The 21,893-nt window shown below is 32.4% G+C and overlaps 2 protein-coding genes and 1 pseudogene across 2 annotated transcripts; all 3 read left to right on the top strand.

Moving 5' to 3' along the window:
* The first annotated feature begins 8,668 nt into the window (after nt 1–8,668).
* Nucleotides 8,669–9,588, top strand: LOC114181331 (putative disease resistance RPP13-like protein 1). The gene has a single exon (XM_028067756.1). It carries the CDS (start codon nt 8,701–8,703, stop codon nt 9,520–9,522), a length of 822 nt encoding a protein of 273 aa, XP_027923557.1. The 5' UTR covers nt 8,669–8,700; the 3' UTR covers nt 9,523–9,588.
* A 581-nt stretch (nt 9,589–10,169) lies between these two features.
* Nucleotides 10,170–11,552, top strand: LOC114180933 (putative disease resistance protein At3g14460). The gene has a single exon (XM_028067228.1). The coding sequence runs from the start codon at nt 10,170–10,172 to the stop codon at nt 11,550–11,552; it is 1,383 nt and encodes a 460-aa protein (XP_027923029.1).
* A 1,545-nt stretch (nt 11,553–13,097) lies between these two features.
* LOC114181327 lies at nt 13,098–17,549 on the top strand (annotated as a pseudogene).
* The last annotated feature ends 4,344 nt before the right edge of the window (nt 17,550–21,893 follow it).

Genomic DNA, 21,893 nt, shown 5'->3' with positions numbered 1-21,893 from the left:
CAGAAACACTCAATTTTAAAGGAGATGATCATATGAGTTTAATGGATTATTTGATAAGTGACAATGATATAATTTTTTTTTCCAAATCAAACATTACTCTAGAAGTTGTGTTTGGCTATTGTTATTGCGTTTTAGAAACATTAGTAATTATGTTCTATATATCATTATAGATTTATTGATTAAAAAATTAAAAAAAAATCACTTTATTATTTTATTATTATTAATTTGTTGCTCTGCTAAATTTTATATTGAATCAATTTATTCTAAATCTTCGGTGAACGAAAACTATAATTTGAAATTTATTATATCTAATGTTTCTCAGTGTGGTGATTGCTTTATAATGTATTACTCACAAATTCAATTTAGGACGATAGAAAATTTCACTATTACTAAACATCAAAGATATTGAATTTGAGCTTATCTCGTTTCGATTTCTTAAAATATTTTGTTTAGATAAACCAATTCAAATTGATTCAATTTGAATTTTTTTAATAAATCATTTCAATTTTTATTTAGTGCAGAAAATATTTAAATATCAAAGAATTCTCAATAATTCAAAATATTAATATCAATGATATCTTGTATCTCTTTTTTTCAAGTTTTTTAAAATATTTTTAAATAATACTGATGATGTTTGTTTTCTATAAATTAATGTATATCGAAATTGTTTTCTATTGTAGATGACCAAATTACTTAGGTTGACATCAATCGACATTAATTTTTTTAACATTGGTAGTAGGATTTTCTTTTATCGGCTTTTCGATATTAGCAGGAAAATTTCTCAATTGATATTGGCCAAAATAGTCCTAATGAAGGTTGATTGAAAATTTCCATGTCAACATTTGAAAAAATATTCTAAAAATTATAGATAAAGACTAATATGTTTGTGAGAACCAATAATAAATTATATATATGATTTATTATTTATTTATTTTCTATGTTAGTTAAAAAATGGAATAGTAGATTTATTAAAATTAATTGTGTAAGAAATATAAATATTTTGAGAGGAGAAATAAAGTTGACATATGTTGTATTGCATTAATAACGATTAAAAAGTATTTAAACAATTAATAACAATAAGTCTATATTTGTTTGTCAGAAAGTGGTTAGATAAAAAATGTTTTAGGAATCGAAAGAAGAGGTTGGTAATTTTGTGTATTAATTTCATTTATCCGTTTCCTTTCATAATTGTTGATTTATAGTGAACTTTTATCATTCGGCTTTATATCTTGTTCTAATAATTTGTAATAACATCTTAGGCTGAAAAATGATATTTGTAAAAATGATATTAAAATAAAAACTTATTCCAGTTTTATTAAAAATCTCAATAAATAAAACCATTAAACCATTGTTTTATAACCAAAAACTTTATTAAAAAAGAAAACACAATACTAAAGTATTATCTTAAATCAAATCTTCCTTGTATTATCACCTTTCTCGATATATGCATAATTATTTGTTCTGGTATAAAATACGATCATCATATATGAAAATCACAATCACTAAAATAGTTGACTAACTAACATACAAATATTAAAACCTCATCACCATTTCTTTTAGTCACTGATTTTGGGAACAAACACAATCGTAACTAATTTTTAGTAATCATATAAAAAATCACAATCACTAAAATATATTACTAACATACAAATATTAAAACCTCATCACCATTTCTTTTGGTCACTAATTTTGGGAGCAAAATAGTAATCAATATCTTTTGATAATTAAATTTTAAAAACAAATTTAAAAATAAATTATAATTTTTTTATTTATAATAACGATTATATTAATAACAAATAATTTTTTATTTTATAAATTAGTATTTAAATTAGTCACTAAAATAATTAAATATCTTTCGTCACCAAAGTAATTAATTACTTCTACTACTTTTGATCTCTGAGATAATTAATTATTTTTTGTCATTAAATTAGTTGTTAATAAAGTATTTTTTCGGAACGTAACGTTAACAATTTTTTTCACATATCTCATTTCTACTATTTTTACTTTTATTTCTTTTTTATATAAATATAAAAGTTAACTTTTTCTTTAATTACTAAAAACTTGGAGGAAGTCATGTTAAAAAATATTTTCCCAAAAAAAAATCTAGTTTCTCTCGCCTAAATGGACTAGAAGTCTACATCCATACTTTTTAGCAGACACCTACAAATGAAGTGTCTAAGAAAGTTTGAAAAATCAAACGAAAAACCATCCATTTCTAATCGCATACGACTGACCCAACCTGTGAATGCAACGGATCATTATTTGCATAAGCTCACCAAATTGAAGATGAACTTTTGTTCTTTTCTGGAGGAATTACCTTCAAATTTGCATAAGCTCACCAAATTGAATTGTTTGGAATTTGAACATACAAATGTTAGAAAGATGCCAATGCATTTTGGAGAATTGAAGAATCTTCAAGTACTAAGTACGTTTTGTGTTGATAGAGATAGCAAGGTCATCAATATTAAGTAACTTGGAGGACTCAATCTTCATGGAAGGCTATCAATTAACGAGGTGCAGAATATCGTTAATCCTTTGGATGCATTAGAAGCAAATTTGAAAAATCAGCACCTTGTGGAGCTTAAGTTAAAATGGAATTTGAATCACATCCCCGATGATCCAAGGAAAGAAAAGAAAGTGCTTGAGAATCTACAACCTCCCAAACACTTGGAACATTTGTCAATAGAGAACTATGGTGGTACACAATTCCCAAGTTGGGTATTTGATAATTCATTATCAAAATTGGTGTCCTTGTGGTTGAAAGACTGTAAATATTGCCTATGTTTGCCTCCTTTTGGACTTTTGTCATCTCTGAAGATCCTCGAGATTGAAGGGCTTGATGGAATAGTGAGCATTGGTGCTGAATTTTATGGGAGCACCCCTTCTTCATTCAAATCTTTGGAAAAATTGGGATTCTACAACATGAAGGAATTGGAAGAATGGGAATGTAAAACTACATATCTTTTCCACGTCTTCAAAATCTATCTATCTACAAATGTCCCAAGCTGAAAGGTCTGCCAGAGCAACTTCTTTATTTAAAGAGTCTAGATATTAATAACTGTGATAAGCTCGTAATTAGTCTATGCCCACTTGTGAATATTCCTATGATCCATTACGATTTTCTTGAAGCAATGGAGATTAATAGTGACTGCGACTCTCTCACCATCTTTCCACTAGATTTCTTTCCAAAGCTCCATTTACTTCAATTAAGTAGGTGCCAAAGCTTAAGAAGAGTTTCACAGGAGGAGCACGCTCATAATCATCTCAAGGTATTAAGAATTAGTGAATGCCCTCAATTTGAATCATTTCCCAGTGAAGGATTAGCTGCGCCGTGGCTACAAATAATTTCAATTCGAGGAGCGGAGAATTTGAAGTTGATGCCAAAACGTATGCAAATCCTACTCCCATCTCTTACTGAGTTGGAGATAATTGATTGTCCAAAAGTGGAGATGTTCCCAGATGAAGGATTGCCATCAAATTTAAAAAAGATGTCTCTTTCGAGCTTAAAACTTATCGCCTCCCTGAGAGACACATTGGATGCCAATACATGTCTTGAAAGCTTGATTGTTGAAAAGTTGGAGGTGGAGTCTTTTCCCGGTGAAGTTTTGTTGCCACGCTCTCTCACCACTCTACACATCCGTTTTTGCCCAAATCTTAAAAAGCTTGACTACAAGGGTCTATCTCACATCTCCTCTGTCATATATTTTGGATGTCCCAACCTTCATCAAAGAAAATTAGAAAGTTCTTAGTTACAAATACTTCACTCTGTTATCGGCACTTACTAAACGACAGTTGCCTTTAAAGGAGACGGTGAGACGAGTTTTAATGGGTTACTTGTTAATTGACAACAATATAACTTTGTTTAGGAAATCAAACATTTTTTTATAAGCTGCCTCTTGCTGTTCTTATCTGTTTGCTTTTGAAAAATATTACTAAGTATGTTGCAAATATCATTATGGATTTATTGATTAAAAAAATCTACTATTAATCACTTTAGTATTTTTTTATTGTTTTGTTGCTCTGCTAAATTTTATATTGAATCAGTGTGTTCTATATTGAAACAGTTATGTGATATGGATTATTTATATACTTAATCGATTAAATCAAAACAACCGATAAACTGATAAAATTTGAGCCTTCAAATTTTCTTAGAACAGGGTCCAATGCAGTCACGCCATTGTCAAATTTGATTTTCCTTAAGAATTCTAGACTGTTGAATATTTTCATTTTCCTTCTTGACTATTGATCTATTATTCTTCCTGAGACTGACTTGTAAATTTTTATTTGTAATTCAAGAGTATTACCGAGTCGGGGATGTGCTTTTTACACAAGTTTCTTGCAATGGCTTCCAATGTCTTCACTTCAAGTGATCGCTCTAGGCATCTTCTATCATGTTGTTCCTGCAAAATTTTTGTCTTAAGGTACAAAATTTTATTAATTATTAAATTTCTTTTGTCTGTATTAAAGATTGCTTAAGGTACAAAATCTTAAGGTTGTGTAAAATTGAACTTATTTTCCACCCTTTTCATTGTACAGGTATGCTTGCAGTTTACTTATTAGAAAGGACATGAAAAAGATAGTGATCACTCTTGATTCCTCATATATCCTATACTTGGAAAAACAAAGGGACAAGCAGGCTCTAGCAAAGGTACACGGCCTTGGCATATTTTTGGAATTTAATATTCTTTCACTATTGTAGATCTTTGATACAAAAATTTCTTAGGCTTCTCTTGAAAGCATTAAGAAGCAAATTGGAGAAGGAATCTCACAAATTAACTCTGCAAAAGAGAGTTGTAATGCAAATAAAGGAAGTTCTTCTGGGTTTGGCTTGATAATCGATGGGAAGTCCTTAGATTATTCGCTTAACAAGAATTTGGAAAGGTCCTTCTTTGAGCTTGCCACTAATTGTGCTTCTGTCATATGTTGTCGATCTTCACCCAAACAAAAAGCTCGTGTGAGTAGTACTATGGTTGTTGTGTGTGTGCTGCTACCCTATTTCTCCTTTAGCTCTTTCTAAAATCGCCATCGCTTTCTGCCAATGTACCATGATATTATACAAAGAGAAAACTAGTAGAAGGGATTCAAATTGGTTTATCTGATGATGAGTTACCTAAACAGGTCCAAGGAAACTAATACACCTGACTGATATTGAAAATGTAAATGCTTCTAAACATATATTCTTAGACTTTGAAATTGTATTTGATTTCTCTTTTTCTCTTGGGTTTCCATTTGTTTATAAGATTAGGAGAGGATAATTTGTGTAGCAGTCACGTGATGTAGATTAGGTAGGTAAAGCTTAAGTATTTGTTGTACCGAAAATGGTCCTTGTATTTGTTAATGGAAGAAGCAATAGAAGCAATTTACAATATAATTTACATATAAATGATCTTTATTATCTGATGCAAGTTCCAAAAACAACTAGAAACATGATACCTTTGTAAAGTGAGGTTCATGATATTAATGTCAACTACAATACTATATAATAATAGTTCAATATCAGTATATGAGCTTTCTTTTACATGTTCCAAGATAAAGAGGGTTTGATTTTGAAATTGGTGTATGATAAACACATGTTGCAAGAAAGAAAGTTTATTATCTCATGGAGATGAAACTGTGTCAAAATTTTGTAGAATAAGATAGTTGTAGCAGAATGTTCTTCTCTAAGAAATTATTATCAAGCATCCACAGAAGCATAGGTGTTGATAATTAAGATAAAAGGAAATCAAAGAAGTATGAAAAAAAAAACTCGACAATATAACGAACACTTGAATAAGAGTGATATACTATATAATTCTATATTCGTCACAAGACCTCTTCTCTTCCTAACAAAACGCCAGGGTACATAAACATATATCAATCCAAAATTATTACAGACACTAATTTTCTCAACTTGACCATCTGAAAGATTGAACTAAGCTCAATGCAAGATAATTGACACCCTTAAAAAGACATTAATAAAAATTTCTATAATACATCCCCATTTTAAGAAAGGACATTGATGCAATTACAAGAAAGCAAGTGTTGAACCCTTTATCGCGTTCAGATTGAAACAAAATCCGATGTTACCGCCTAATGTGGTATAGGGTCAACCAATCCAAGAAAACATGATTCAAGTAGTTGATTAAATAAGTCTGTTAGAGAATGAAATGCAAAGCTTGTGGTGCTTTTAAAACAAGAAAGTGTAAATAACAATTAAAACTAAAAGGGCTATCCTAAAGCATGACATAGCCACAAAGAACTAAGCTAAAAACAATATCAGAAAAACACATGAATGCAGAGTTAAAATGCATTACAGAAAAGTGAGTAATGTTGCAAAATTCAATGCGAGAAAGAATTAGAGTGGCAAGAATTGACTAATGAAAACATATAAAGCAACGAAAAGGGGAATGTAACATGAAACAACAATGGAAGGCACGAAAAACCGTGAGTTACTATGAAAAAAAAGTGTCTGATGAAATGTCTGAGTGAAAATGAAAACTGGATAAAACTGTTTGATAAAATGCCTGAATGAAACTGAAATATGAAATGGATTATGAGAGCAATTGAAACACACTTTAATCAATACAACAATGTAATAAGCGACTTTAGAATCAGAAAACTAAACTAAAAACAACAAATTGAAACCAAGAAACAAAATTAGACAGCAAAACTGAAACGAAAACAGTGAGTAGTGTATGCCACTGAAAACTAAATTATGAAAATTGATCAGCAAAACTGAATTAAGATGCAATAAAATGATTTGAATCATGGACGCAACATGCAATGTAGTCTAGAAACATACTAATTGAAACTATAACCAAGAATTGATGCTAAGAACAAGTGCAGAATTAGATTTCTAAAATGGGGAAAACTAACTAAACTAATTAACCTAACTTTCTGAAATGGGGTAAAAACTGAAATTTGCTATCAAAACTGGAACTAAAGCAATGAACCAGATTCAAATGATGAAAGTAAACTTAAACAACAAGATTCAACATTTTTACAAGTTGTTCTTCAAGGATTGCTCAAAACTGCTCAACTCCAATTCTCTGCAGCACAGTTGCTATCAACATATTTATTCAACTCCAAGTATTTTCTTTTTATTTTTCTGAAAATCCTAAAATGAAACAAATATAAAATTCTAACAAAAATCTAACTAAGGATACCAAATTAACAAAGACTTAGAAAAACTACTGTTTATTGAAGGAAAACCGAATATTAATCTAGAAAACATGAACAAATGGAGGCTTATCAGCAGCTTTTTCAAAAGGACTAGTTCATGATGTATAAAGAGATAAAGCTTTCCTGTCTTCATTGTAAAAATAATATCAAATAGATGTCATAGGTCCCACTCTCGAGTTAGTCGATGAAACAATATTTAAAAAAATTAGCGTACTATTGTAAATAAAAGTGGACTAACTGAGGACCTTGTAAAGCAATAAGATTAAAGTGAAACAATTGTAAATAAAGAGATGAAAATTACTGTTAAACCAAATTAAGAAAATGTTAAATAATGGAACAAAGAAAGACTAATAAACCAAATCTTGGCTAATTAAAAATTACTCACTGCATACGCTAAACTAGCTTAAGATAGCGAATTTAGTGAATAAAGAAAGGATGAGAATTAGTACATGAATATAAGATAATTGAAGTAGAAAAGATATTTACAAGTCAGAGAATGTCCAAACAATTACCAGTTTCCTTCGCCCATATAAAGTTTTGGTTTCAAAATACTGTATAAAGAGTCAGATGACAGTGCTGATTCTTATTGTGAGACATCCATTCATGGATTACAGCTGTGAACATTTTTATGATCAGAAAGACCCAACAATTATTGCTTCACTGGGCCCCACAACCCTCTTCCAATATTAGGATTTCATACTTTCATTCATCACAACCGTCCAATCAATTTCATAACTCCAATCTCATATATTGCTCAACCAAACTTAATCTAACTACATTTCATCATGCCATCCCTGCACTGAATCCCCGCGTAAATTACACACTTCCATTCATCATTCACTCCATTTCCAACTCCTATCATGGCAGCAGAAGTTGTTGGTGGTGCTCTTCTTTCTGCTTTTCTTCAGGTTGCATTCGACAAGCTGGCTTCTACTCAGTTTGTTGATTTCTTTCGCGGCAGAAAACTTGATGAGAAGCTTCTCGGCAATTTGAACATCATGCTGCACTCCATCAATGCTCTCGCTCATGATGCAGAACAAAAACAGTTCACAGATCCACACATTAAAGCATGGCTTTTTCTGTCAAAGAGGCTGTCTTTGATACAGAGGATCTCTTGGGTGAAATAGATTATGAACTCACCAGATCCCAGTGGAAGCTGAATCCCAACCTCAAACCTTTACTTATAAGGTATCGAATTCTTCAACTCCACTTTTAGTTCATTTAACAAGAGAATTGAATCAGGGATGAAAGAAGTCCTAGAAAAAACTAGAATATCTTTCAAAGCAAAAGGGTGCTCTTGGTTTGAAAGAGGGTATTTACTCTGGTGATAGATCACGAAGTAAAGTGTCACAAAAATTGCCATCATCTTCTTTGGTGGTTGAAACTGTAATTTTATGGCAGGGATGCGGATAAAGAAATGATCTTTAATTGGCTCATATCTGAAACCGACAATCATAACCATCCATCGATACTTTCTGTTGTGGGAATGGTGGGTTGGGTAAGACCACACTAGCCCAACATGTATACAATGACCCAAAGATGGAGGCGGCTAAATTTGATATCAGAGCTTGGGTTTGTGTTTCCGATCATTTTGATGTTTTGACAGTGACGAAATCAATTCTCGAGGCAATCACTAAATCTAAAGATGATAGCGCAGACTTAGAAATGGTTCATGGAAGATTGAAAGAAAAAGTATCTGGAAAGAGATTTCTTCTTGTTTTGGATGATGTTTGGAACGAGAGGCGAGAAGAATGGGAGGCTGTGCAGACTCCTCTTAGATATGGGGCTCCAGGAAGTAGAATTATTGTGACAACACGTGGTGAGAAAGTCGCTTCTAACATGAAGTCTAAAGTGCATCGCTTAAAGCAATTAGAAGAGGATGAATGCTGGAAAGTCTTTGAAAAACAAGCACTAAAAGATGACGATCTTGAATTGAATGATGAGAAAAAGGAGATTGGTAGAAGGATTGTTGAGAAGTGCAAAGGATTACCTCTTGCTTTGAAAACAATTGGAAGTCTTCTCTGTACAAAGTCATCCATTTTAGATTGGCAAAGTGTATTGGAAAGTGACATATGGGACTTACCGAAAGAAGTTGAAATAATCCCGGCTCTATTATTGAGTTATCAACATCTTTCTTCTCACCTCAAGAGGTGCTTTGCTTATTGTGCTCTATTTCCAAAAGATTATGAGTTTGACAAGAAGGAATTAATTTTGTTGTGGATGGCCGAAGGTTTTCTCCATCACTCTCAACAGAATAAAAATGTACAAGAAATTGGTGAGCAGTATTTCGATGATTTATTAACGAGGTCTTCTTTCTTCAATCAACCTTCAAAATGCAATTCATCATGCATGACCTTTTGAATGATTTGGCAAAGTATGTTTGTGGAGACTTCTGTTTCAGATTGAAATTTGATAAAGGAAACTCTATACCCAAAACAACTCGTCATTTTTCATTTGCATTCCGATGATGTAAGATACTTTGATTGTTTTGGGAGCTTAACTGATGCTAAAAGACTGCGTTCTTTCTTCCGATTAAACATATTGGGAACCTTACCCTTCTGCTTGGCAGTTCAAGATTTCTATACATGATTTGTTCTCCAAGATTAAGTTTTTGCGTGTCTTATCATTGTCTTGTTGTTCAGGACTTAAAGAGGTCCCAGATTCTATTGTGATCTTAAACATCTCAATTCGTTGGACCTTTCGGGTACTTGGATAACAAAACTGCCTGACTCAACATGTTTGCTCTATAACTTGCTAATACTGAAGTTGAATTATTGTCGGAATTTGGAGGAGTTGCCCTCAAATTTGCATAAACTCACCAAATTGAGTTGCCTGGAATTTGAAAGTACGAAAGTGACAAAGATGCCAATGTATTTTGAAAGATTGAAGAATCTTCAAGTACTGAATACATTTTGTATTGATAGAAATAGTGAGTTCAGTACTAGGCAGTTAGGAGGACTGAAACTCAATCATCATGGAAGGTTATCAATTAAGGAGGTGCAAATATTATGAATCCTTTAGATGCATTAGAAGCAAATTTGAAAAATAAACACCTTGTGGTACTAGAGTTAATTTGGAATTCGAACCATGTCTCTGATGATCCAGGAAAAGAAAATAAAGTACTTGAGAATCTACAACCATCCAAACACTTGGAACATTTGTCAATCCTTAACTATGGTGGTACACAATTCCCAAGTTGGGTATTCGACAATTCATTATCAAATTTGGTGTCCTTATGGTTGGCCGACTGTAAATATTGCCTATGTTTGCCTCCCTTTGGACTTTTGTCATCTCTAAGGATTCTACAGATTATAGGGTTTGATGGAATAGTGAGCATTGGTGCTGAATTTTATGGGGCAAACCGTTCTTCGTTCAAGTCGTTGGAAATATTGGTATTCTACTCCATGAAGGAATGGGAAGAATGGGAATGTAAAACTACTTCTTTTCCACGTCTTCGACATCTTTCTATCGATAGATGTCCCAAGTTGAAAGGTCTCTCAGAGCAACTTCTTCATTCAAAGGAACTAACTATTCATTATTGTGATGAGCTCATCATTAGTGAAAACAGCATGGACACATCGTCGCTTGAAATCTTGAATATTTATTCAAGTCCATTTGTGAGTATTCCCACTACCCATAATGATTTCCTTGAAGTAATAAAGATTAGTGGTGGCTGCGACTCTCTTACAATTTTTCCGCTAGATTTGTTTCCAAAGCTTCGTTTACTTAAATTGCAAAGGTGCCAAAACTTACGAAGAATTTCACAAGAGCACCCTCATGATCATCTCAATGAACTAACAATTGAAGATTGCCCTCAATTTGAATCATTCCCCAGTGAAGGGTTACTTGCACCGTGGCTCCAAAAAATTGCAATTCAAGGAACAGGGAATTTGAAGTTGTTGCCAAAACGCATGAAAATCCTGCTTCCATCTCTTAATAACCTGCGGATAATTGATTGTCCACAAGTGGAGATTCTCTCAGAAGAAGGTTTGCCAACAAATGTAAAATATGTGTCTCTTTCAAGTTTAAAACTTATTGTCTCCTTGAGAGAAACCTTGGATGCCAACACATGTCTTGAATGGTTGTTTATTGAAAATGTGGATGTGGAGTCTTTTCCAAATGAAGGTTTGCTGCCACGCTCTCTCACCAATTTACGAATCTTTAATTGCCCAAATCTTAAAAAACTGGACTATAAGGGTCTCTGTAACCTTTCTTCTCTCACACTTCTTCACTGTCACAACCTTCAATGTTTACCGGTGGAGGGTCTACCCAAATCCATCTCTTCTCTAACAATTCAGGATTGTCCATTGCTCCAACTGCGTTGTCAGAATCCTGATGGCGAAGACTGGTTAAAGATCGCTCATATTAAAGAATTGATAATTGGGGAATAAGATGAAGTAGAAGTTCAAAATTAGATGTGTATACAATATAATTCTCATTTGTCTGTCTCTTTCAAGATGTGCTAATTCTCTGCAATATCTCTCTACCTTTTCAATTACAATTTTCTTAGTTGCAAATATTTCACTCTGTGATCGGTATTTACTAAAACAACAGAACTATGTTTTAAAGGAGATGGTGAGATGAGTTTTGCTATTGTTATCTGTTAAATCAAATATAAAAGGTTGTGTATTACAAATGTGGATGTGGAGTCTTTTCCCGCTGAGGTTTTGCTACCACACTCCCTCACCTCTCTACAAATCTGTTACTGTCCAAATCTTAAAAAGATAGACTATAAGGGTTTGCCAAATCCATCTCTCTGCTCTTAAAATTTGGGATTGTCCATTGCTTAAAACAACGTTGTCAAAATTCAGAAGACAAAGACTGAGGAAAGATTGCTCACATTGAAAATATAACAATTTGGTAATAAGATGAAGTAGAAGTTAAAAATTAGATGTGCACAAGTCCCATTTGTAAATTACCACAGGAGAAAGATTGCGTACCAGGTCCAAAATTATTGTGTATGAATCCAATAATCTCTTCATCTATTTCAAAATGACAGTCTGAAGATTTTCCAACTGACCTTCTTTTAACTTAATCTAACAAGTTCTGTGATCAAATCTTTAGAAAGCTGGGTTGGATTCAGACTTTACAATACACACATTCACACATTTAACTGTTCAAAATTTCATTCATTCAGGCTGCATTTGATATTTTGGCTTCAATTTTTTTAGTATTATAAACGAATTTTCTATTTACAAGTCTTGTATTTTAATAATAAAATATCCAAACATCACTTTTAACATACCATTTCTACTCCTAACTATTTCTTTTAGTTCCTTACAAAACACAAGATAATAAATTTTTATTGCATTATAGTGCAAAATATACTTCGTTAGTTTTTTAAAACGTAGCATAATAATCTAATATAAGAGAAAATTTTCTAATATAAAGTGCATATATAAGCATTATTTTAATTTTAAAATGATGAATTTATATCCTGAAATTTGAAATACGTTAAAAACTGTTAAAACATATTTAAGTGATTGATATTTAGGTGTATCTTCTATATATCCACAATAAAATAATGACGTATAGCGTCAGACTTTTATTCATTAAATATACGTTTGTCATATCATATTAGAAAATAAACAAACAATTATTGCTAGACTTTGGGACCAACAACCTTTTTGGATACACATTTCCTACACTCAGCATTTTATACCATTCAACGAACCAAAACCATAGAATATAGAACTCATGTTTTATGTCTTAATCAAACATATATAAAATATGTATCCAGTGTTTGAACCGTCCACTCCTAACCCAACCATCGCTCTTTATGATTGGCTCAATGTGTGAATGCAACGAATAATTGTGGAATTAAGCTTTTAAGAAAGACTCAAATGAGATGTTGTTTGAGAGTAGCCATCAAAGAAAACGATGTTCCACCATCCTTAAAGTCAACTCATCCTTTCTAATATACTTTACTACTCATCCTATCAATAGATATACCATCCTGCACTGAATCCTTGTCACAAACTGCATTTCAAATAACTGGTTTTCATTCTTCCCATCATTTTACATTTCCTACCATGGCAGCAGAACTTGTTGGTGGTGCTCTTCTTTCTGCTTTTCTACAAGTTGCATTTGATAGGCTGGCTTCTCCTAAAGTTGTAGACTTCTTTCGTGGAAGAAAACTTGATGAGAAGCTGTTGGGCAATTTGAACATCATGCTGCACTCCATCAATGCTCTCGCTGATGATGCAGAACAAAAGCAGTTCAGAGATCCACACGTCAAAGCATGGCTTCTTTCTGTCAAGGAGGCTGTCTTTGATGCAGAGGATCTGTTGGGTGAAATAGATTATGAACTCACCAGATGCCAAGTGGAAGCTGGATCTGAACCTCAAACCTTTACTTACAAGGTATCTACCTTCTTCACCTCTACTTTCAGTTCGTTTAACAAGAAAATTGAATTAGAGATGAAAGAAATCCTAGAAAAACTAGAATATCTTGCAAAGCAAAAGGATGCTCTTGGTTTGAAAGAGGGTATTTACTCTGCTGATGGATCAGGTAGCAAAGAGCCACAAAAATTGCAATCATCCTCTTTGGTGGTTGAAAGTGTTATTTATGGCAGAGATGCAGACAAAGAAATGATTTTAAATTGGCTCACATCTGAAACTGAGAATCATGACCAGCCATCAATACTTTCAATTGTAGGAATGGGTGGGTTGGGTAAGACCACACTTGCCCAACATGTCTACAATGACACAAAACTGGAGGAGGCTAAATTTGATATCACAGCTTGGGTTTGTGTTTCTGATCATTTTAATGTTTTGACAGTGACAAAAACAATTCTTGAGGCAGTCACTAAATCTAAAGATGATAGCGGAGACCTGCAAATGGTTCATGAAAGATTGAAAGAAAAAATATCAGAAAAGAAATTTTTTCTTGTTTTGGATGATGTTTGGAACGAAAGACAAGAAAAGTGGGAAGCTGTGCGAACTCCTCTTATCTGTGGGGCTCCAGGAAGTAGAATTCTTGTGACAACACGTGGTGAGAAAGTTGCTTCTATCATGAGGTCTAAATTGCATCGCCTAAAGCAATTACAAAAGGATATATGCTGGAATGTTTTTGAAAAACACGCATTAAGAGATGACGAGCATGAATTGAATGATGAAAAAAAGGAGATTGGGAGAATGATAGTTGAGAAATGCAAAGGATTACCTCTTGCTCTGAAAACAATTGGAAGTCTTCTTCGCACAAAGTCCTCCATTTCAGATTGGCAAAGCGTGTTGGAAAGTGACATATGGGACTTACCCAAAGAAGTTGAAATTATGCCTGCTCTACTACTGAGTTATCAACACCTTCCTTCTAATCTCAAGAGGTGCTTTGCTTATTGTGCATTATTTCCAAAAGATTATGAATTTGACAAGAAGGAATTAATTTTATTGTGGATAGCTCAAGATTTTCTCCATTGCTCTCAACAGAGCAACAGTCTAGAAGAAATTGGTGAACAGTATTTCAATGATTTACTAACGAGGTCTTTCTTTCTTCAATCAGATTTCAAAACATGTTTCTCCATGCATGACCTTCTGAATGATTTGGAAAAATATGTTTGTGCGGACTTCTGTTTCAGGATGAAATTTGATAAAGGAAACTGCATACCCAAAACAACCCGTCATTTTTCATTTGCATTCGATGATGTAGAATGTTTTGATGGTTTTGGGAGTTTAACTGATGCTAAGAAACTGCGTTCTTTTTTTCCAATTAAAGAATTTGGGAGAAGAGATATTGATTATTATCCTTTGCAATTCAAGATTTTGGTACATGAATTGTTTTCCAACTTTAAGCTTTTAGGTGTATTATCTTTGGATCAATATTCTGAGCTTAGAGAAGTCCCTGATTCTATTGGTGATCTTAAACATCTCCATTCTTTAGATCTTTCGAGAACTGGGATACAAAAACTACCTGACTCAACATGTTTGCTTTATAATTTGCTAATCTTGAAGTTGAACTATTGTTCAAGTTTGGAGGAGTTGCCCTTAAATTTGCATAAACTCACCAAATTGCGTTGTCTTGAATTTAAAAAAACAAAAGTGACAAAGATGCCGACGCATTTTGGAGAGTTGAAGAATCTTCAAGTACTCAGTGCGGTTTTTGTCGATAAAAATAAGGAGTTCAGTACTAAGCATCTAGGAGGGCTCAATCTTCAAGGAAGACTATCAATTAATGAGGTGCAAATATTGTAAATCCTGTAGATGCATTAGAAGCAAATCTGAATAATAAACATCTTGTGAAGTTAGAGTTAAGATGGAAGTCAGACCATATCCCTGATGATCCAAGGAAAGAAAAGAAAGTATTGGAGAATCTAAAACCTTCCAAAAACTTGGAACATTTGTCAATCAAGAGCTATGGTGGTACAGAATTCCCAAGTTGGGTGTTTGATAATTCATTATCAAATTTGGTGTTCTTAAAGCTGAAGGATTGCAAATATTGTTTGTGTTTGCCTCCCCTTGGACTATTGTCATCTCTGAAGGCCCTTCAGATTATTGGATTTGATGGAATAGTGAGCATTGGTGCTGAATTTTATGGGAATAGCTCTTCTTCGTTTACATCTTTGGAAAGATTGACATTTTCAAAGATGAAGGAATTGGAAGAATGTGAACGTAAGACTGTTGCTTTTCCACGTCTTGAAATGCTCAAGGTGTATGAATGTCCCAAACTAAAAGGTCTGCCAGATCAACTTGTTAATGTAAAGCATCTTTATATAACTGGCAGCATGAAAGCATCGTTCCTTGAAAGGTGTGAGCATATTATATCTCATAATTCACTTGAAGACTTGAACTTTTGTGCTTTTCCAATTATGAATATTCCAATGGGTCGTGGCTTTGATCTGCTTGAAGAAATTCAGATCATTTGCGGTTGTGATTCTCTGACAAACTTTCGACTAGATTTCTTCCCAAAACTAAAGGTTCTTTCATTGGTTAATTGTCGTAACCTACAAATGATTTCACAAGATCACACTCATAATCATCTCAAGCACTTGTCAATTAGCCTTTGTTCTAGATTTGAATCATTTCCTAGTGAAGGGCTATCTGCTCCACGACTATGGGCTATTGAAATTTATGGAGCGGAAAATTTGAAATTGTTGCCAAAACGCATGAGAATCCTGCTTCCGTCTCTTAATGGACTACGAATAATGTATTGTCCAAAAGTGGAGATGTTCTCGGTTGGAGGTTTGCCATCAACGGTAAACAATGTGTCTCTCTCAAGTTTCAAACTTATTGCCTCCCTGAGAGAGACCTTGGGTACCAACACATGTCTGGGAAGCTTGTGGATTGAAAATATAGATGTGGAGTTTTTTCCCGATGAAGTTTTGCTACCACACTCTATCACTTCTCTACGAATCTATGATTGCCCAAATCTTAAAAAGATGCATTATAAGGGTCTCTGCCACCTCTCCTCTCTCACACTTTCTAGCTGCCCCAACCTCCAATGCTTACCAGAGGATGGTCTCCCCAAATCCATCTCCTCTCTTGAAATCCGGAACTGTCCATTGTTGGAACAACGTTGTCAGAATCCTCAAGGCCAAGACTGGAAAAAGATTGCTCACATTCAAAAACTAAGTGTTCGCTCAGAAGTTTAAAATTAGATGTGCAATAATTCCCGTTTGTCTGCCTCTTCAACAGGTGTTGATACTCTTCACTATCTCTCTACCTTTTCAATTACAATCTTGTTAGGCGCAAACATTTGACTGTGTAAATGGCATTTACTAAGCAAAAGAAATACTTGTGAGGATAAATGAGAGATAATATATTAGATTTATATTATTTTACTTTTAATATAAACATTATCTTTTATATCTAATTTTTCTCAGTGTGATGGTTGTTATCTAGTGCCTTTTAGCGTTTTTTGATCAAGCTGTCTCTGCCAAGCTTTGCCTAATAGTAAAAAATTGTCATTGATTAATTGTTTAAATTGAGTCAGTAAGTATGTGTTGAAGAATATTTCAAACATCTTTCCTATCATGATAGAGCTTCTTAAAAATGCAAGAGACACCGTGGATCAAATGCATTAGTCACTGAGCACCGTAACTGATCCTAGCTATGGATTGTAGAATCTCATTGAAGCAATGTGATTAAACTAGAATTTGTCAGAAATTTGTTTGATCTCTCTCCCACTTTAATCTAAAAACGCAGCTCTACAAATTTCTTGTGCTAATACATTCATCACTTTGTCTAATAATTTCTTTTGTTAGTTGTTGATTGTTAATTTTTAAACTAATGATTTAATTGGAAGCCGATATCTGGTGCTAATCATATTTATCTCTGTACAGCATTCCTATCTGAATCTGGAGGGAGCAGAAGACACCCTCATCGGTTGGCCCTTGACTTGATTCAGAGATAGTTCTTGAAACAAACACAATTGTGAAAATGCAAGTACTTTTAAACTTCCTTTTCTTGGGACTTGAACTTGTATTTGTTTTTCATCTTGTTGAATTTATAACCTCAACTGGTCTTTTCTGTGTTGTTTGTTTTTTTTCTACTGTACTTTCAAGATATACTAATGATCACTAATACCGCGTGTTTTTAACGATCCACACAGGAAGAAAAAAAAAACAGAAAAACTGGACTCAGTTTTGGAGAGTGACATTAAAGCAGTTAGCATTACAATAATAGCTTTTACTTCTTACGCTACAATTTTCTTCCCCCAAGTTTTCGTTTATTTACGCAATTTGTAGAGGCAGGATTTTATGTAGTTGTCAGAAAACATGTAAAGTTTGTGTAATTGTTGAACTGTAAAATGCGTACGTGTTTGTTATTGGAAACAACGTTAGATATTTTACAATATATTTTAGATAAATGATTTCTACATAAATATCTAGATTCTCCCTTTGATGTAGTATACACATGGCAGAATAAAACAAAACCATTGTCTCCTGCATTTTTGTAGTACCTTTTCTCTGTTTTTAATTTCTGCAGTGGCAAAGGGAATGAAAACATGGGAAATAAGGTTTATATAAAAGTAACTGTATTGCCTTATTACTAATCACTGAACGGTTTAAAACTATACCACAATCGTAAGAAGAACAAATAAAAAGTAACATTCACCAAATAACAATCATAGGTATATAAAAACATTTGAGTTAGTAACAACTACTTCACGTCAGCAATCCTAAACACATCATTAACATTTCTGATGTACATGCCAATTTATGTATGATAAGGTAATGATGAACTGAGTTTGAATGACTGTGTCCCAGTTTCTGATATTTGTATAAAAATGTTGTCTACATTAAATCACAATATTTTTATAAAAGGTTATTTGCCGAATTTATAAAATACGTTTTATTTCACTGAAGAAAACATTTACTAATATTTATTAAAGTAAATGTTACAAAAAGATAACATTTTCATAATGTTGTCTCTATATAAAAGAATTACTTATAACCTAATCTTGGCTAATTAAAAGTTACTGACTGCATGCACTAAACTCTTTACATACTAAACTGACTTAATTATCTTATGATAATAAATCACTACAAAAAAATATTTGATTACTGACTAATTTTAGAAATAAAAAATAATTAGTCACTATAGTGATTAATTTATAAACTAAAAATTATTGGTAATGAAAATAGTTTCTAAATTAGTCTTTAAATTAGTCATTATAATGAATTGATCACTGTCGTTAACTACCAAGGTTTTATCTACTAAAAAATGGTATTTAAATTTGTCCTTTTAGTAACCAATTTAGATACAAATTTAGATACCAATTTTTTTGGTAACTAACGGTAGAGACCACTCACCGTATAGTGACCAATTTAGAAATTATTTTAAGTACCAATAATTTTTAATTTATAAATTAGTATCTAAATTAATTAGTATAGTGACTAATTATTTTTTGTCACTAAAATTGATCACTTGTAAAATTATTTTTTGCAGTGAATTAAGTCAATAAAAAGAATGAGAATTAGTACATAGCATGAATATAATATAATTGATGCAATATATATATATATATATATATATATATATATATATATATATATATATATATATATATATATATATATATATATATATATATATATATATATATATATATATGCAAATCTGTATGTATTTGAGCGTGGACAAGCGCACCTCCTAGTTTTATTAAAATTATTACCAAATATTTGAAAAAAAATTACTTTGTGTCCCTAATCTTATATAGTTGTTCCTTTTAATTATGTTTTACCTGATTTTTTATTTTTACTTTAAGACGTTACTGAATTGAGACCTAAATAATTTTCAATTATTTTTATTAACTTAAGGTCTTAGATCTATTAATTGATATATATATATATATATATATATATATATATATTATATTTTCAAGTGATAGAATATCCAATTAAAGTTTACTATGCCCATATAAAATTTTGGTTTCAAAATACTGTCAACCAAGAAAGATGATAGCTGACTAGTATTGTTAAATTTTGGAAATATGACGGCCAACGCCCTTTAGAGGTTTTGATTTTATTATATAATATTTTGTAGCTATATTTTGGTCATTATCTTTTCTCATATCATGTTTTTATTACAAATGATTATTGCAAGAAATTTAAAATAAAATAAGGAGAGAAAAATTTGCCAGTGTGTATATCACATCAACTAAAACCTTTGATCAGATACAAGATGAAGTGAAAAAGTTAGACTAATTGCATAACTGAATCATTATCTCTAAATTTATAATAGTTTTATTTGAATCACAAGAATAAAATATTTTTTTTCAATCAAAATACCTTTATGAGGAAAACAGAAAAATAGGAGAAAACTAACCTAAGCTACTAAGAGGTGAATTCATATAACATTTATTTCTTTATTTTGTTTTTATATAATTTATTAGCTAATTACGTAAATTTTATTATGGAAGATATCCTATTTTTTTTATCTAGGAAATTAAAAGATCATAAGGTTAAAGTGGAGTTGGAGCCATGAGTTGGTGTTTCGCATTGGGTATAAATAAACAATATGTTAGGAGAAAACACTCATAAACCAATAAACCAATCGAAATCGGTGTCTTAAAGAATCATTTCCCATGGAAGGATTATCTGCCCCCAAGCTAGTAAAATTTAGTATTTAAGAATTGAAGAACTCATGGATATCCTCCTTCCATCTCTTACAGACATACGAATATTAGATTGTCCACAAGTGGAGTTGTGTCTGATGGAGGTTTGCCATCAAATCTAAATACCATGGATCTCTCAGACTGGGAAAAGATTGCTGACTTGAAAACATAGAGTTTGAAGATGTGAGACATGAACTTGAAGTTTGAAATCACACATCAGGTAGTTGTTTGAAGTTTGAACCTTTTGAAATACAATGTTGGGCTATTGCCATATACTTCAGATCAAATTACTGATTTCCATTAGTCACTTTGTTTCCAATTCATAGGATGGCAGCAGAATTTGTTGGTGGTTGACAAGCTGGCTTCCCCTAAACAATATGTTTTGTGGAAGAAAACTTGATAAGAAGCTACTAGGAAACTTGCACATCACACTGCACTCCATCAAAGATCCACTCTATAAAACATGGCTTTTTGATGTCAAAGAGGTCATGTTTGATGCAGAGGATCTCTGGGATGAAAGAGACTATCAACTCACCAGATGCAAAGTGGAAGCTGAATCTCAACTTCTAACTTTCATTTATAAGGCATCAAATTTCTTCAACTCCACTTTCAGTTCATTTAACAAGAAAACTGACTCGGGGATGAAAGAAGTACTAGAAAAACTAGAATATCTTGCAAGGCAAAAGGGTGCACTTGGTTTCTATGTTCCATGTATTCTCCATGTAAAAAATGAAGAATCAATTCACCATCTATTTTTTTGAGTGTAATACTGCTGTTTATCTTTGGTCTTTCCTGCAGAGGATTTTTTTTCTTATGTGCATTGTTTGAATTCAATTCCGGGTAGTGCTCTAATAAAACTTTTGTGATTAGCAGCTGTGACTTACACTACTTGGATGATTTGCCAAAGAACTATGACAGATTTCAGAAAATCATTTCACTGCAAACAGCTGTTCAAAATATGAGAGGGTTAGTGAGTTTGATTGTTAACTCTTCCAGCAACATATGCACAATGATATAAAGCAATTTTGCTTCTGAAATTTTTTGAAATCAATACTAGCCGGGTAAAAGTACAACTACTCTACAAGTTCTTTGGCAATTTCCTGATATATATAGATTGGGTTAATGTGATCACAGATAGTTCTTGAAACTTTTTATCAATCATTTCTCAGAAAGGAAACTTATTCTTCTATTAATCTATGTAGATGACAATGATTGTTGTAGGGGTGTTGAAGTATAATTGTTATTTAAAGAGAAGCTTGTTTCTTAGTTCAAGATGAAGAAACTTGAAAAATTAAAATACTTCAATATCTTATTTATCTTCTCAAAGAATGAAAAATTGATTACAAGGCCTCTAGAACTCATACAGAACAAAGTCATAGAACTGAGAATGATAACTCTATCAAAATAAAGGTTCATATTACATGTTTGTAGAGAAGCTCAGTTATTTAGGTCACACAAGATAAGACAGAGTGTGCTTTGAGTGTGGTCAATCATTTCCTGCATAATCAAGAGAGCAACATTTAAAGCTATGAATAGAATACCTCACTATTTAAATATTTTAATAAGACAAATCAATAATTATCAATATTGTCTGTTTTCAAATTCGTGTTTGATAAGATAAAAAAAATAAAAACATCTGTTTCTACAATGTTGTTAAGTAAAGTGCATCGCCTAATGCA

Source organism: Vigna unguiculata, chromosome 4 (assembly GCF_004118075.2).
Source record: "Vigna unguiculata cultivar IT97K-499-35 chromosome 4, ASM411807v1, whole genome shotgun sequence".
NCBI classification, from domain to species: Eukaryota; Viridiplantae; Streptophyta; class Magnoliopsida; order Fabales; family Fabaceae; genus Vigna; species Vigna unguiculata.
This window is presented reverse-complemented; position numbering and strand designations above follow the sequence as displayed.